The 13,848-nt window shown below is 39.0% G+C and overlaps 2 protein-coding genes across 2 annotated transcripts in view; both read left to right on the top strand.

Moving 5' to 3' along the window:
* The window catches only part of si:ch211-193k19.2 (uncharacterized protein LOC100034574 homolog), a 1,126,861-nt gene that overhangs the window by 1,087,308 nt on the left and 25,705 nt on the right, over positions 1 to 13,848 (top strand). The gene's annotated exons all lie outside the window — the stretch shown is intronic.
* mrpl3 (mitochondrial ribosomal protein L3) lies at positions 1,085 to 8,644 on the top strand. The gene is made up of 10 exons (XM_034241017.1): positions 1,085 to 1,307; positions 2,804 to 2,985; positions 3,077 to 3,168; positions 4,334 to 4,432; positions 6,188 to 6,287; positions 6,407 to 6,467; positions 6,630 to 6,738; positions 6,912 to 6,989; positions 7,155 to 7,232; positions 8,391 to 8,644. Exons 1-10 carry the CDS (start codon positions 1,234 to 1,236, stop codon positions 8,538 to 8,540), a joined length of 1,023 nt encoding a protein of 340 aa, XP_034096908.1. The 5' UTR covers positions 1,085 to 1,233; the 3' UTR covers positions 8,541 to 8,644.

The following is a 13,848-nucleotide window of genomic DNA, read 5'->3' as shown; positions in this document are numbered from 1 at the left end:
AAGCTAAATGTGTTCAGGTATCCAGGGTGGGGATATAATCTAGAATAATACAAATATACTGTAGTCTATTTAATTATTTTCCATGTAAGCTCCTATTTCTCTGTTTGCACTGAATACTATTTGTAGAAGCAGATCTCTGTGTGTGTGTGTGTGTGTGTGTGTGTGTGTGTGTGTGTGTGTGTGTGTGTGTGTGTGTGTGTGTGTGTGTGTGTGTGTGTGTGTGTGTGCGCGTGTGTGCGTGTGTGCGTGTCTGTGTAAATTAAGTGTTTTTGGCAGTGTCTCTAATGGAGTTCTGGGTCATGACTCTTTGACATCTCTCTTTCAGTCTCTCTAAATCTCCCAGGCAGACATTAAAATGCAAGAATAAATTATCCCACAGACCTACATTTAGTTAATTATGGGAAACCAAAGTTAGGCTTTTCTAAGAGTGCACTCCATACGTGCCTCGTATCTGACAGTCAGATCAGTATTCACCACACGAGCCTCCGGATATCTGTTTCAGAGACAAATATCAAAAATACTTACAGAGACGATTAGTTGTATAAAGGCATATTGCACCTTCTGTACTTTTATGTTCTTGCCTTTTACAACACCTATTATTCTCTAAAGCCATACTGTACATATATATTAACTGGGACATGGGTGCAAAAGAAGTGACAATGATTTTCAAAAAACAGTACAGTACACTGTACAGTATTATACTGTAATTCAGTAGACCACTATATAGGTGCCCCAAATTAATAGTACATGTTTTATTTGATATTTGATAAGAAATAACAATAACATTTATTTCGCTTTTTTCAATATAGTTTCTTTATTATTGTTTCTGCATTCATAGCTCCAGAACTTCTATGTGAAATGACCTCAAGGTGAAACTGCTCTGTCAACTTTGTTTCCAAGGTCAAGAAATAACTAATTGTTTTAGTTCCTGTTGGGGCTTATGAACCAAGCCGTCAACAAATATATATTCATATAAACATAATAGTTTCATAGCTTTTTTGGTAAGAGATTGAATAGATTAAAAAACGTATATCTGTCAGCACGATGCGGAACCTTTTTTGTGACCCTCTGTATGGCGGAACTATTTAGTTACGCACCGGAAGTTTCCAGGGTGACATTAGGACAGGACGAAAAGGAAGGCATGGTTTTTCTGATGTTGTTAGACCCCATGCGCCTCTAGTTTATGTGTATATATTTTTTATTTATGTGACAGTGTGTATATTAAACAGCGCAATGTTGGCGTGGAGCGGTCGGTTTCTTCTTCAGCGGGGCCCTGGGCTCATCTCTCTCCGAGCAGCAGCTGAAAGGTGATGCTAATGCTAACTGGATGTTGTGCTAATGTAACTGTAGCTTCAGTATGTAATGTAAGCTTATCTAAAGTAGGTCGCTGTCGTTAATGAGAGGTGCAGTTTATGTATTTACTGCCCTTTGCTGTTTTAAACCAAGCCAATGATGTGTTAAGAAACTGGCTTTATGAGATAATTTAGTCATTTGAGTAAAGCTAAAGCTAGCTTAATTTCCTCTGCTTACCTGTGACCAGTGGTGTAATGTAACAAAATCCATTTACTCAAGTACTGTACTTAAATACAATGATTTGTACTTTACCTGAGTATTCTCAGTTTTTGCTACTTTAAACTAATACTCCACTACATTTTAAAAGCCAATATTGTACTTCTTACTCCACTACATTTATTTGACAGCTTGTGTTGCTAAATTAGTTACTTTTTAGGTTTAGATTATTAGCTAATATAAATCAGTTATTTTATAAACTTTGAGATATATATTCATATCTTAAGATATACGCAGTATATCAAGTTATTCAAATTAGCTCTACATGTAACAGTTGTGATAAAAACACATTGGTACCTTAAGTATATTTTGATGCTGATACTTTTGTACTTTTACTCCAAGTACGATTTTGAATGTAGGTCTTTTTTTAAGTATAGTATTGCTACTTTTACTTAAGTAACACATCTGACTACTTCTTCCACCACTGCCTGTGAAGTTGAGTGTTATATCTATAATATATATATCATACTATTGCAAATATCTCCTACGGTTCTCCATGCATTTTGTGTAGTGTTTTTCATGTATGCTAAATTCTTCTTCCTTAGATATTTTTAGTATTCTGCAAGACTACTGAACGGATTAACCACACCACAGTCCCAGTCTTGTCAGTAATAAATGAGTAATATCTTGATAGCCATCTGCAAAAAGACGTGGGCAGACGTCAGAAGGTCAACAGGGTTTAATCAGACCTCATATTTTTATTTTCTGTCTTTGAATCGTCATAAAGCCAAAATGCATAAACTGTCCATATCAATGTGTGGACCTAAACCTGGTGTTACCTATTAGCAAGGACGCTGCAGTGACTAAACTGACTCGCTAAGCTAAAGTGAGTAGTAAGAGACGTGAAGCAACAAGGCACCTTTCAGTTAAGGTTATGCAGTGAATTCATAAATCAGCCCTGAGATAGGATTCTCCGAAAATGAGTTGTTTTGTGGTAAAAAAAAATATCTTGATTGTAAATGGCATTTGTTTGAAGCTGTGCATCAGACAATATGAACTCTACAAATTCGTCACCTCATATTGTAGGAAATTGGGATGGTCTCTAACTTAAATGACATCTAATTGAATTTTTTTAATATATAGATGAAATAATGAACAAGCAAAGTCATCTTTAGTTCCCTGATATAAATAAGCACATTTGCATTGCGTGCAACACTCTTGTATTGATCGGTCACAGCTGTGGATATGTCTGACCCTTATTGATCTGACTGTCATCTTTCTCTTTTTCTTGCAGTCCCGCACATTCAGTGTTTCTTTTCAGGACAGTAAAGACCACAACGTGGTTTGATGAACACCTCACAGAGGACAACCAGGAGTTCATGAGGAAGACCATAGCGGAGGAATACAGGAGTCAAACGGCTGAGAAGCTCAACCCGCTCAAAGATGAGCCCTGGGAGCGCCATGACTGGGCAGAGGGTGGGTGTCGGGAGAAGGGAGAGCTGTTAAAATGATGCACCTCTTCCTGTTTGCTCCCAATTAAACTGTTTATATTTGTTCCTCTTTACAGGCAGTCGGAGAGTTGGATTAGTAGCTGTGAAGTTGGGGATGGCTCCTATCTGGACGAAAGCGGGAGAAAAACACGTTGTCACCTTGTTACAGGTAACACACACACTAGGGCTGCTCAATTAATCGTATTTTAATCGCGATTACGATTATGGCTTGCAACGATTGCGAAAACAACGTAATCGAAATAAAACGATAATTTTTTTATTATTATGACTTTTTATTTTTTTGACTTTTAAAAAAAAAAAATTCATTTGAATTATACTTAAAGTTCAGGGTAATCAACTCTTAAAAACATACTGTTCACATTTATTTTCTCCAATAAATAGATGTTTTCAAAGTCAATGAATAATCACATTTAATAATCACAATTACAATTATTGACCCAAATAGTCAAGATTATGATTTTTGCCATAATCGAGCAGCCCTAACACACACACCTCTCCGTTGCCTTTTTTGTTGTACCTAAGCTTTCCATCCAAAAGTATTTGGTATTCTTTAGGTCCGATAATGCCTATTTGTGGTCCATGATGAAATGACCTGCGTGTGAGAAAAGCAGATTATTTAGCAAATATTGAACACCTTGCAATCTCACCTGCAGTCTTTAAACATGCAAGGTGCAGAGAGGATGTATTTAAAGTCAGGTTTATTCAGATCATGTTTGAAATGACACCAACTAGTCTGTCAGTGAACTCAATTGATGTCAGAATGTGTTCGCTCTACCCTTTTAATGAAACTGATATACGGAAGTGAGTAGCATCACAAACTCCTACTGCAATTTCAGTAAAATGTTAATAGTCAGACTTTCTTTGTATTTCTCATCCCTGCCTCTTAATCTCACATTCAAGGTCGTTCCAAAAGTTCGTTCCCCATCTGATGATTCACTTTCATCACATTCAGTCATTTTTCTTCCGTTTAGCTGATACAGGAACAGGCTGTGCTAGATGGAAAGTATTTCAAAACCCTTTCTCAGGGTGAAAGTACTCTCACGACTTCAGCATTGTGGGACTTCTATCTGAAGCAAAACTGAAAATATGTCATAATGTAATGAATTCATATATTATAGGTTTACCTTCGATTTTTGCGTTTATATTTTCCTCTTCTTTCCCTGCCCTAAATGTAGTGATATACTGATTTTCCAAATGTACATATTTCAATAGGGACTTGAATAATTAGATGTTTGTGTATGTTGTAGGGCAGAACAAAACAAATGGCACAGTGACTATAACTTGTGTTAATCCAGCCTCTGTTCTTTTTTCAGGTGCAGGACTGCCATGTAATTAAGCATCTGTCCAAGGAAGAATTTAATGGACACACAGCTGCCCTCTTGGTAGGAGGGAAGAACGTATCACCATTCTTTGTAAGAAATACTTCTTAATAACGTCAACAAATACATGTATAAGGGTTTTATCTTCACTGAATTCGGTGTTTTGACATATGATGTTGCTTAGGTAAATTCTTATTGCTGTTATTTGTTCTTTAACTAGCTTTCATCAATATTTTTTCTAATAATAATGCGTCAAAGGGCCATTTGAAAGGGTGACTCAAAGTCATGAACCTTTAGAAAAGAGTATAGAGCTTTACATCAAGTTTCAGCTCATATTTTTGCTGTCTTGATGCACCTTTTAATGACAATATTTTGGTTCATTTTCACCGCTCATGTTTTCGGGCCCAACAGGCAGCTATTTTAATAAAAAAGTTCTAAAAATCCTTACATCTGCTCACCACCAAACAGCAGACAAAGTCAGAGACAAGCTGATGAATGTCATGGAGCTTTAAGCAGCTAAAGAAAGTTGATCTTTCCCTCAGAAGTTGATAGAGAAAAATAGTTATGGCATGTTTTTAAAAAGCACACTTTAGAAAGACAAGAAAATAGCTTTGAGGATAACCTTAGAAAACTCCCCGTCTATTATCGTTATCAGATCAGAGTTTATTTATATCGCCCAACATCACAAAATACGTTTGTCTCGGTGGGCTTTACAGATGAACAAACTATTGCTATTATCATTATCCATTAATGTACCGTTTTTTGTTTGAATTATTATTTATTAAATAAGGCCTGCACTACAAATCTCAGCATGTTAGATAATTACTTTACTTTTAATATTAATCAAAACAATCCTTAATAAGGTTGAAACTAAGATATTGTTAAATGCTTTAATTTGTACTGAATTGTAACGCTTGAGAATATCATATCTTATCACTACGCTCCATATAATACCGGCAGAGCAGCCAGTGCCAAATCCATAATCATATCACAATGTCCATTTTTGTTCATTTGAGTTCTGGCTACATTTCATAATCATAAAGAAATCGAATCAGTCTGACAGCTTTATGGAAGCATAACTGAGTTTTGTCATTTCCCCGTAGCATTGAGCTCATATCAGCCTCCAGGCTCTCAGACCTTTTATGAATACAGATCCATTGCTGGGAGATTATACTCACCCACTAACCATTAGTGACTATACTTCATCTTAGGTGTCAAAATAAACAGGATCCAATCAGATATCACTGCCAACCACGACAAGCACACACGCATTTGAGAAGTGTCTTTCGTGACTGTAATAAACTCACCGCATATCTCACCTCCATCGCAAAAACACTTCTCAAAAACGGATAAACATTTCTAAAGAAGTTGAAGGAAGTCAGCCCTTTTTAGAATGCATGACATGGATTTGTTTGACTTTTTAAGGAGGAAACAAATGAGCAAGGTGACTGAATCAAAGCGTGATTTATTCATTGAGTGTTGTCGTTCAGGATCCCCCTCACACAGCCACATCACTCCTCAGTCAGAGGCAGAGTTTGTGAGAGTGACGAACTTTGGCAGGCTGGTTTTCACCCTTCTGTTGAAAGGGAGAGAGTATAGAGTGAGTGGATGGGCTGAGATGAGAGCGAGCTGTATGAAAGCAAATGTCAGAGACGCTCATTGCCAAGTGTTCGTGCGTATGTCTGCCTGCCTGTGTGTGTGTGTGTGTGCGTGTGCTTGGCTCCTGTCCAGTTGTAACAGGCCCACAGTTAATTTAAAATGCCAAAGTCCAACTGCTGTTCGTTCAACACTTCATCTCCCTTCCTTCCATCCTCACATTTCTTTTCTCTCCATCATCGTGATTGGCAGAAGTCTGAAGAGCACATGGAGATGTTCAGGAATGCGGGGGTGCCTCCGAAACAGAAAGTCACCACTTTTAAAGTCTCAGACAATGCCATCATCAAGCCAGGTATACACACGGCACTAGCTTGAAATGGGAAATACTATTTGGTACTTTTTTCACGTACCACAATATCATTTTCTTTGATTGTACACATTCCATAACGTAACTCGTTGTTGTGTGTGCAGGCACTCCTCTGTTTGCGGCACATTTCCGTCCAGGCCAATATGTGGACATCACCGCCAAATCGTAAGTCCTGTTATGCCGGCTTTCCATCCTTGCTGGCGCTTCCTCTTCTCTTTTTGGGCCAGCAGCATGTTTTGAAAATAGATCTCTTTTTGTGTTATTATCCTCTGAGGCAACAAGTCATCATTCTTCAACGTACCCTGAAAATATGATTCTTGTGTGTAGCATCGGTAAGGGCTTTCAAGGTGTAATGAAGCGGTACGGGTTCAAAGGTCAGCCAGCCACCCACGGCTCAACCAAAACTCACCGCAGACCGGGAGCTTCTGGGCCTGGAGTAAGACACACACACACACACACACACACACACACACACACACACACACACACACACACACACACACACACACACACTGTGTAAGACGCTTATCCTTGCCAGACATGAACAGTTGGCTTCCCATAATGACTCCCAACTAATACGAGCGCGTGTCTTTTATCATCTGCGTCTAGGATGCAGCCAAAGTGTTCAAAGGGAAAAAGATGCCCGGCATGATGGGAAACATCTCCATCACAGCTCATGGGCTGAAGGTACACACACACACACACACACACACACACACACACACACACACACACACACACACACACACTCTCACTCACAAGGACAAACACACACAGTCCTATTTTTGACCTTGTTTGTCCTTGACTGCAATTTCAGTTCAATACTCTCATCTGCATCCTCCTCTCCTGCAGGTATGGAGGGTCAATACCAAGTACAACGTGCTGTATGTGAACGGCTCGGTGCCCGGACACAGGAACTGCGTGTTGAAGGTAAAAATAATCATATACACACTTATGATGTCGAAGGTCAATCCCAGCATGATTAGTGTTGTGACAGAGACGAGCGACCTTGCACCTGTAAGACACCGTCACACCTGCAAGACTGTGTGATCCATCTTCATTGACTCCGTGCTGGATCAGCAGCGTGTGTGTGTGTGTTTGTGTGTATTTCTGTGAAGGGGGAGAATGGGAGCGCGCCCCTTAATGATGTTAGAAATATCAGCAGCATCCTTCTCCTACTCAGCATGTTGCGTTCGTGTACACACACACACACACACACACACACAGCCTATTATTCTTTTTGCAGACAAGCGATAATGAATACAAATGTGCATTGCATTTCAACCAGCTCAGCTGTCCTACCCTCACACACACCCCCCCACACGCACACACACACACACACGCACACACACACACACACACACGCACACACACACACGTGCGCACACACACACACACACACACACGTGCGCACACACACACACACTCAAATGCACTATTGTTTGTTTTTGATATTCTATGCAGCCATATGTTAATGAGGATTATTATGTTCTATTGATTACAATTAATAGAAGGCAATGCAATAAACAGTATTCTTCATTATTGATTATAATGTTGTAGTTTTAATAATAACAAAGACTTTTTTTAATGTATTTTTCAATAAGCGCAGTGCTTCTCAGACTGGGGATGCAGAGGGAGAGTAAATGATTAGGACAAACACAATTAGGTTATAATTGATTGTAGTATTGTTTACAATGACATTACTAATTGACTTGTTTTGTTAATAGTTTCCCCTGTATTGTAATGATTAACATCTAAATGTGTAATGTTTTATTATGCTTCTTCAGGGGATGACAGAATCAGATTGATTCTGAATAGATTTGATTTTCTAAAGTTTGAAAATAGTGGCTTTAACACAGCGCTTGTTTTGTTTAACCAAAACCCAATGATATCCTTATTATAATGAAATCAAGCACAGACAAACAATACATCCACAAATTGACAAGCTGGTAAATCCACATTTCTTTTACACAACTAACAATAAAGATTTTAAAGTTGAAAGCAACTAGAAAATACATGATGTCACTCAGTTGTTTCAGTAATAATTAAAAGTTATGAAGCTTTAAAAAAGTGTGTTGTGTGTTCCAGGTGAGAGATTCTATACTACCAAACAGGAAGTCCTCCCTGATCAACCCTCCTTTCCCGACATATTTCACAGAAGAGGAAGGAGACCTGGATGAAGACTTGTACGACGAGAACTTGTTCATTCAGACAGATCCATCGTTATCACTGACCTGAAGACCCCCCCCCCCCCACACACACACACACACACACACAACATGGTTTCATCTAAAACCATAAACTATGTCACGATCCTACAATAAAGAACAATTGAATTTGAATGCCTCAGGTCTCTTTAGTTGTTTTTATCGTGAGATGCAACATCACCAGTCCTATCTGTTTGATCCAAACAGTTATTACGGTCCCTTCCCCCGAAACCATGGTAACTGTAGGAGTGATGTCACTGGAGGATCCCCAAGCAGAGGAGAGAAGCGGAAAAAAAGACAGTGAAATGAAACAAAACAAATGAGAGGAAGATGGGGTAGAGAAATTTGCAATATCTATGCAGGATAAGGGGAGGGGGGGGGGAGAGGTGGTGAGCTGGATATGATTAGTTGCACTGTGAGGGGAATACAGACAAATTGGGGAGAGGGTAGGTAGGTGTGGAGGAATGAATGGGGTTAAAGGAATGAAACACAAAGGAGAGTAAACACTGGAGAATGGGAGGGAGTCAGTGAAGGTGTGGAGGGCATCTAAATGGGGAGAAAAGGAGAGCACGGGATAGAGGCTGACAAAGGTTGACATTTGTGCATAAGAGGATAAATGAGGACATTAATGTTGCAGCAGGAACCGCTGGGCGTTTAAGTGTGTGTGTTTGTGGCTGACAAATTCCCTCCTGCACCGTGTGGGACCACTCCTTCCTTTTTTGGAAATAACTTATCTAATGAGAGTAACGTCCTCCAAAGTGTTGGACTCTTGTTCAGTGTGAATGCCTTCATGTGATTCAGTCCCTCCCTCCCTGCTGTATATCTGCTGTTTAATTGACAGCAGTGCAAACAAGACTTTTAACACTGAGTGGTAGCGTTTTCAGATCAAATCTAAGTGGTAGCGATGCCTGACAGGAAACCCTGCAACATCTGAGGATACACACCCTGCATTGATGCCTTTTCTCTCATTGAAATGATACACACCCGGCTGACTCAGGAAGGCGTGACATACGTTGGTTGTGATTTAGATTTATGAAAAAAGATGTAGGGTGATTTAGTTTGTTGCAAACAACGTCCTGCTCCATATAACATGCCACAGCTTGTAGGTCCATAAGGCAGCAGCAGGTTCTTTGAAATGGTAATGATATCGTTTGAAAGTCCAGCTCTGTGGAGCCTGCACATCATCAGGCTTTTGTGGGGGTGGACGAGAGGAGGGGGGGTGGGGGTTCGCTGCCTATTAAAGCAGCAGAGCAGAAAGAGAAGACTAACAACTCCAGCCTGGGGTGTGTGTGTGTGTGTGTGTGTGTGTGTGTGTGTGTGTGTGTGTGTGTGTGTTTGTGTGTGTGTGTGTGTGTGTTTGTGTTTGTGTGTGTTTGTGCTTGAATGTGGTAAAACATCATTAGGTTAGTTAGTTTTCAGTGTGGTACTCCACCCAATGACTCTAATAAAAAAAGAAATACCCTGGAAATCAGGACGGACTCTAGTACGGTGTCTGTAGCCTATGATAATGTGTTTAGGGAGATCAATAAAAGCGCTGGTACATCTGTGGTTAAACTGTGACCTCTGGTTTCAGTGTCATTAGGTCAAACACTTTTTTAACTGCACAGATCTCCCTTCAAGACTGCAGCTGTATAAACCTGAGATCACTTAAAGGCCTTCAAATCCTGTTTTTGCTATCAGCATCCTAATATGTCTACGAGGCTCCCTAAATAAACACAGAAGGTTATATATATATATGGGATTTTAATAAATATTTGGTACAAATGTCTGTATTTTGTAGTTGGCTGTTAATGTAAAACAAAAAATACACATGAAGATACCTCACTATGCTGTTTGTAATAAATATTCAACGCTATAGAGAAATACATAACATGTGTGACCATATTGAGAGCCTTTTAGTCACTTAGGTTGGACTTTTCTTTGTTGAGAATCAACTCCGGACATTATTTGACTTTAGGCTGGAGAGCAAACATATTTTGTGATCTGGTAAAACCCCCGAACAATAATACATGAATAATACAGTGCAGAGAAGGCCTTGCATAACCACTCATGTTAAATATTTAAAATATTAGGTTTATGCATTTATAGGACTCGGTTCTAGCTAAAGCTGCAACAAAAAAATATTATAAAGATTTGATCTAAAAATGTCAGAAAATAGAAAAAATGCAGACAAAGAGTTCTAACCCAGAAATACCCATACAATAATAGAAACTATAATGTATTCATTATTAAAAGATTCGACATTTCAGTCTTTTTGGTGAACATCTTATTAATTACTGCAAATAAAGTTTAAATTATCAATTAATAAACTATCATTAAACTATAAACTATCATTAAACTTGAGTAAAACAGTTGAGCGGTAGATCAATTCCCATAATTCTGTCTATCTCCTCCTTTACCCCATGCCAGAAAGAGACCATCTTTGGGCAGTCCCAGAATATGTGTGAGTGGTCACCAATCAGGCCGCACTCCCTCCAGCAATACTTTGCTGTGGGGGTGTCTATACATTTGGAAATGATCAAGGGTGTCCTAAAGAACCGTGTCTTTGTCTTCCAGTTAAACTCCTTCCACGTATTACTGTTTATACCTTTGTGACAGCCCTTACACAAAGTTTCCCATTCCCCATCTTCAATTATAATATTCAACTCTAACTCCCATTTATTTTTTATGTGGAAGGTGTTATCCGGTAAATCCATTAATAGGTTCCTATAAGTATGGGAAACATGATTCTTAGTCGGTATATTGTGCCTAATTATATTGATAAAATATGTTTCAAGGAGACCATTTCAATTCGAAATTCATAGGGTCCATACAACCAGAAGAACATTTCTCAGCATGTGGAGTGAGACTGTGGAACAGTGTGAATGTGGAGCTAAAGCGACCAGTTCAAGAGGAAATGTTGTTTGACTGTATGTATATGTACAGTGGGGCAAAAAAGTATTTAGTCAGCCACCAATTGTGCAAGTTCTCCCACTTAAAAAGATGAAAGAGGCCTGTAATTTTCATCTATGAGATACAGAATGAGAAAGAAAAAAAAAAGAAATCCAGAAAATCACATTGTCTGATTTTTAAAGAATTTATTTGCAAATTATGGTGGAAAATAAGTATTTGGTCAATAACAAAAGTTCATCTCAATACTTTGTTATATACCCTTTGTTGGCAATGACAGAGGTCAAACGTTTTCTGTAAGTCTTCACAAGGTTTTCACACACTGTTGCTGGTATTTTGGCCCATTCTTCCATGCAGATCTCCTCTAGAGCAGTGATGTTTTGGGGCTGTCGCTGGGCAACACAGACTTTCAACTCCCTCCAAAGATTTTCTATGGGGTTGAGATCTGGAGACTGGCTAGGCCACTCCAGGACCTTGAAATGCTTTTTACGAAGCCACTCCTTCGTTGCCCGGGCGGTGTGTTTGGGATCATTGTCATGCTGAAAGACCCAGCCACGTTTCATCTTCAATGCCCTTGCTGATGGAAGGAGGTTGTCACTCAAAATCTCACGATACATGGCCTCATTCATTCTTTCCTTTACACGGATCAGTCGTCCTGTTCCCTTTGCAGAAAAACAGCCCCAAAGCATGATGTTTCCACCCCCATGTTTCACAGTAGGTATGGTGTTCTTTGGATGCAACTCAGCATTCTTTCTCCTTCAAACACGTCTAGTTGAGTTTTTACCAAAAAGTTCTATTTTGGTTTCATCTGACCATATGACATTCTCCCAATCCTCTTCTGGATCATCTAAATGCTCTCTAGCAAACTTCAGACGGGCCTGGACATGTACTGGCTTAAGCAGGGGGACACGTCTGGCACTGCAGGATTTGAGTCCCTGGCGGCGTAGTGTGTTACTGATGGTAGCCTTTGTTACTTTGGTCCCAGCTCTCTGCAGGTCATTGACTAGGTCCCCCCGTGTGGTTCTGGGATTTTTGCTCACCGTTCTTGTGATCATTTTGAGCCCACGGGGTGAGATCTTGCGTGGAGCCCCAGATCGAGGGAGATTATCAGTGGTCTTGTATGTCTTCCCTTTTCTAATAATTGCTCCCACAGTTGATTTCTTCACACCAAGCTGCTTACCTATTGCAGATTCAGTCTTCCCAGCCTGGTGCAGGTCTACAATTTTGTTTCTGGTGTCCTTTGACAGCTCTTTGGTCTTGGCCATAGTGGAGTTTGGAGTGTGACTGTTTGAGGTTGTGGACAGGTGTCTTTTATACTGATAACGAGTTCAAACAGGTGCCATTAATACAGTTAACAAGTGGAGGACAGAGGAGGCTCTTAAAGAAGAAGTTACAGGTCTGTGAGAGCCAGAAATCTTGTTTGTTTGTAGGTGACCAAATACTTATTTTACCGAGGAATTTACCAATTAATTCATTAAAAATCCTACAATGTGATTTCCTGGATTCTTTCCCCCCATTCTGTCTCTCATAGTTGAAGTGTACCTAGGATGAACATTACAGGCCTCTCATCTTTTTAAGTGGGAGAACTTGCACAATTGGTGGCTGTGACCAAATACTTTTTTGCCCCACTGTATATGTATGTGTGTGAATGTATATGTGTATGTACATGTGTATATATGTGTATGTGTGTGTATGTATATATATATATATATATATAAGTGTATATGTATATATGTCAATCAACAAGTAAAGCAGATTAATTAATAATAATAACAATTCATAATAATAATGATAATTATTTATAATTATTTATAGATTATAGATTATAAATTCTATTGTGATGTTGTCTACCAAAATGCACATAAATCAGATCTTGCTCCACTCAAGCCTACTACAATATACTATGCAGATTTGTTCTTGGTTGTCCTTTTCGTACACATCACTGCACAATGTATAACCAACTTAAATGGCCTTCATTAAATGTAAGAAGACACACACATTGGCTTCAGCTGATATTTAAATGCATTTATCTTAACTATCCCCCTTATTTAAAGCAGTATTTTGTACCCTACTCACCAATTCATCAAGTTAGACATTCTGTCCAGATTTATTTCTCTGTCCCCTCTGCAAAAAAATTGATTGGCAGAAGAGCGTTCATGTTCAAAGTCCCAACAGACTGGAATACTTTACCTGCTGCTATTAGATCTCTTGCATCATTGGGTATGTTTAAACATGCATTATCATCTCACTTTCAACTGGTCTGCACTTGTTATTGATGAATCTGTTATTGATGAAACTGATTTGCTCGACTGTCTCTCAAATTGTAATGATTGTAATGATTGTATGTTTTACTTGAATGTTACTTAACAGACTGTACGTGGTTTCTCTTGTGTGTCATGTTTTGCTTTTTGTCTTTTTGTTTATGTATGTCTGTAAGTTGTTGCTATTGT

This window comes from Gymnodraco acuticeps, unplaced genomic scaffold, assembly GCF_902827175.1.
Source record: "Gymnodraco acuticeps unplaced genomic scaffold, fGymAcu1.1, whole genome shotgun sequence".
NCBI lineage: Eukaryota > Metazoa > Chordata > Actinopteri > Perciformes > Bathydraconidae > Gymnodraco > Gymnodraco acuticeps.
The sequence above is the reverse complement of the archived record's forward strand: the minus strand, read 5'-3'. Positions and strand labels throughout refer to the sequence as shown.

What these genes read in the sequence shown, in the direction of transcription:
- mrpl3 (XM_034241017.1), top strand. Translation starts at nt 1,234, where the DNA reads ATGTTGGCGTGGAGCGGTCGGTTTCTTCTTCAGCGGGGCCCTGGGCTC. An exon ending in GCGCCATGACTGGGCAGAGG is followed by an intron (nt 2,986 to 3,076) that starts GTGGGTGTCGGG and finishes TCCTCTTTACAG; the next exon opens with GCAGTCGGAGAGTTGGATTA. An exon ending in ACAGGAACTGCGTGTTGAAG is followed by an intron (nt 7,233 to 8,390) that starts GTAAAAATAATC and finishes TGTGTGTTCCAG; the next exon opens with GTGAGAGATTCTATACTACC.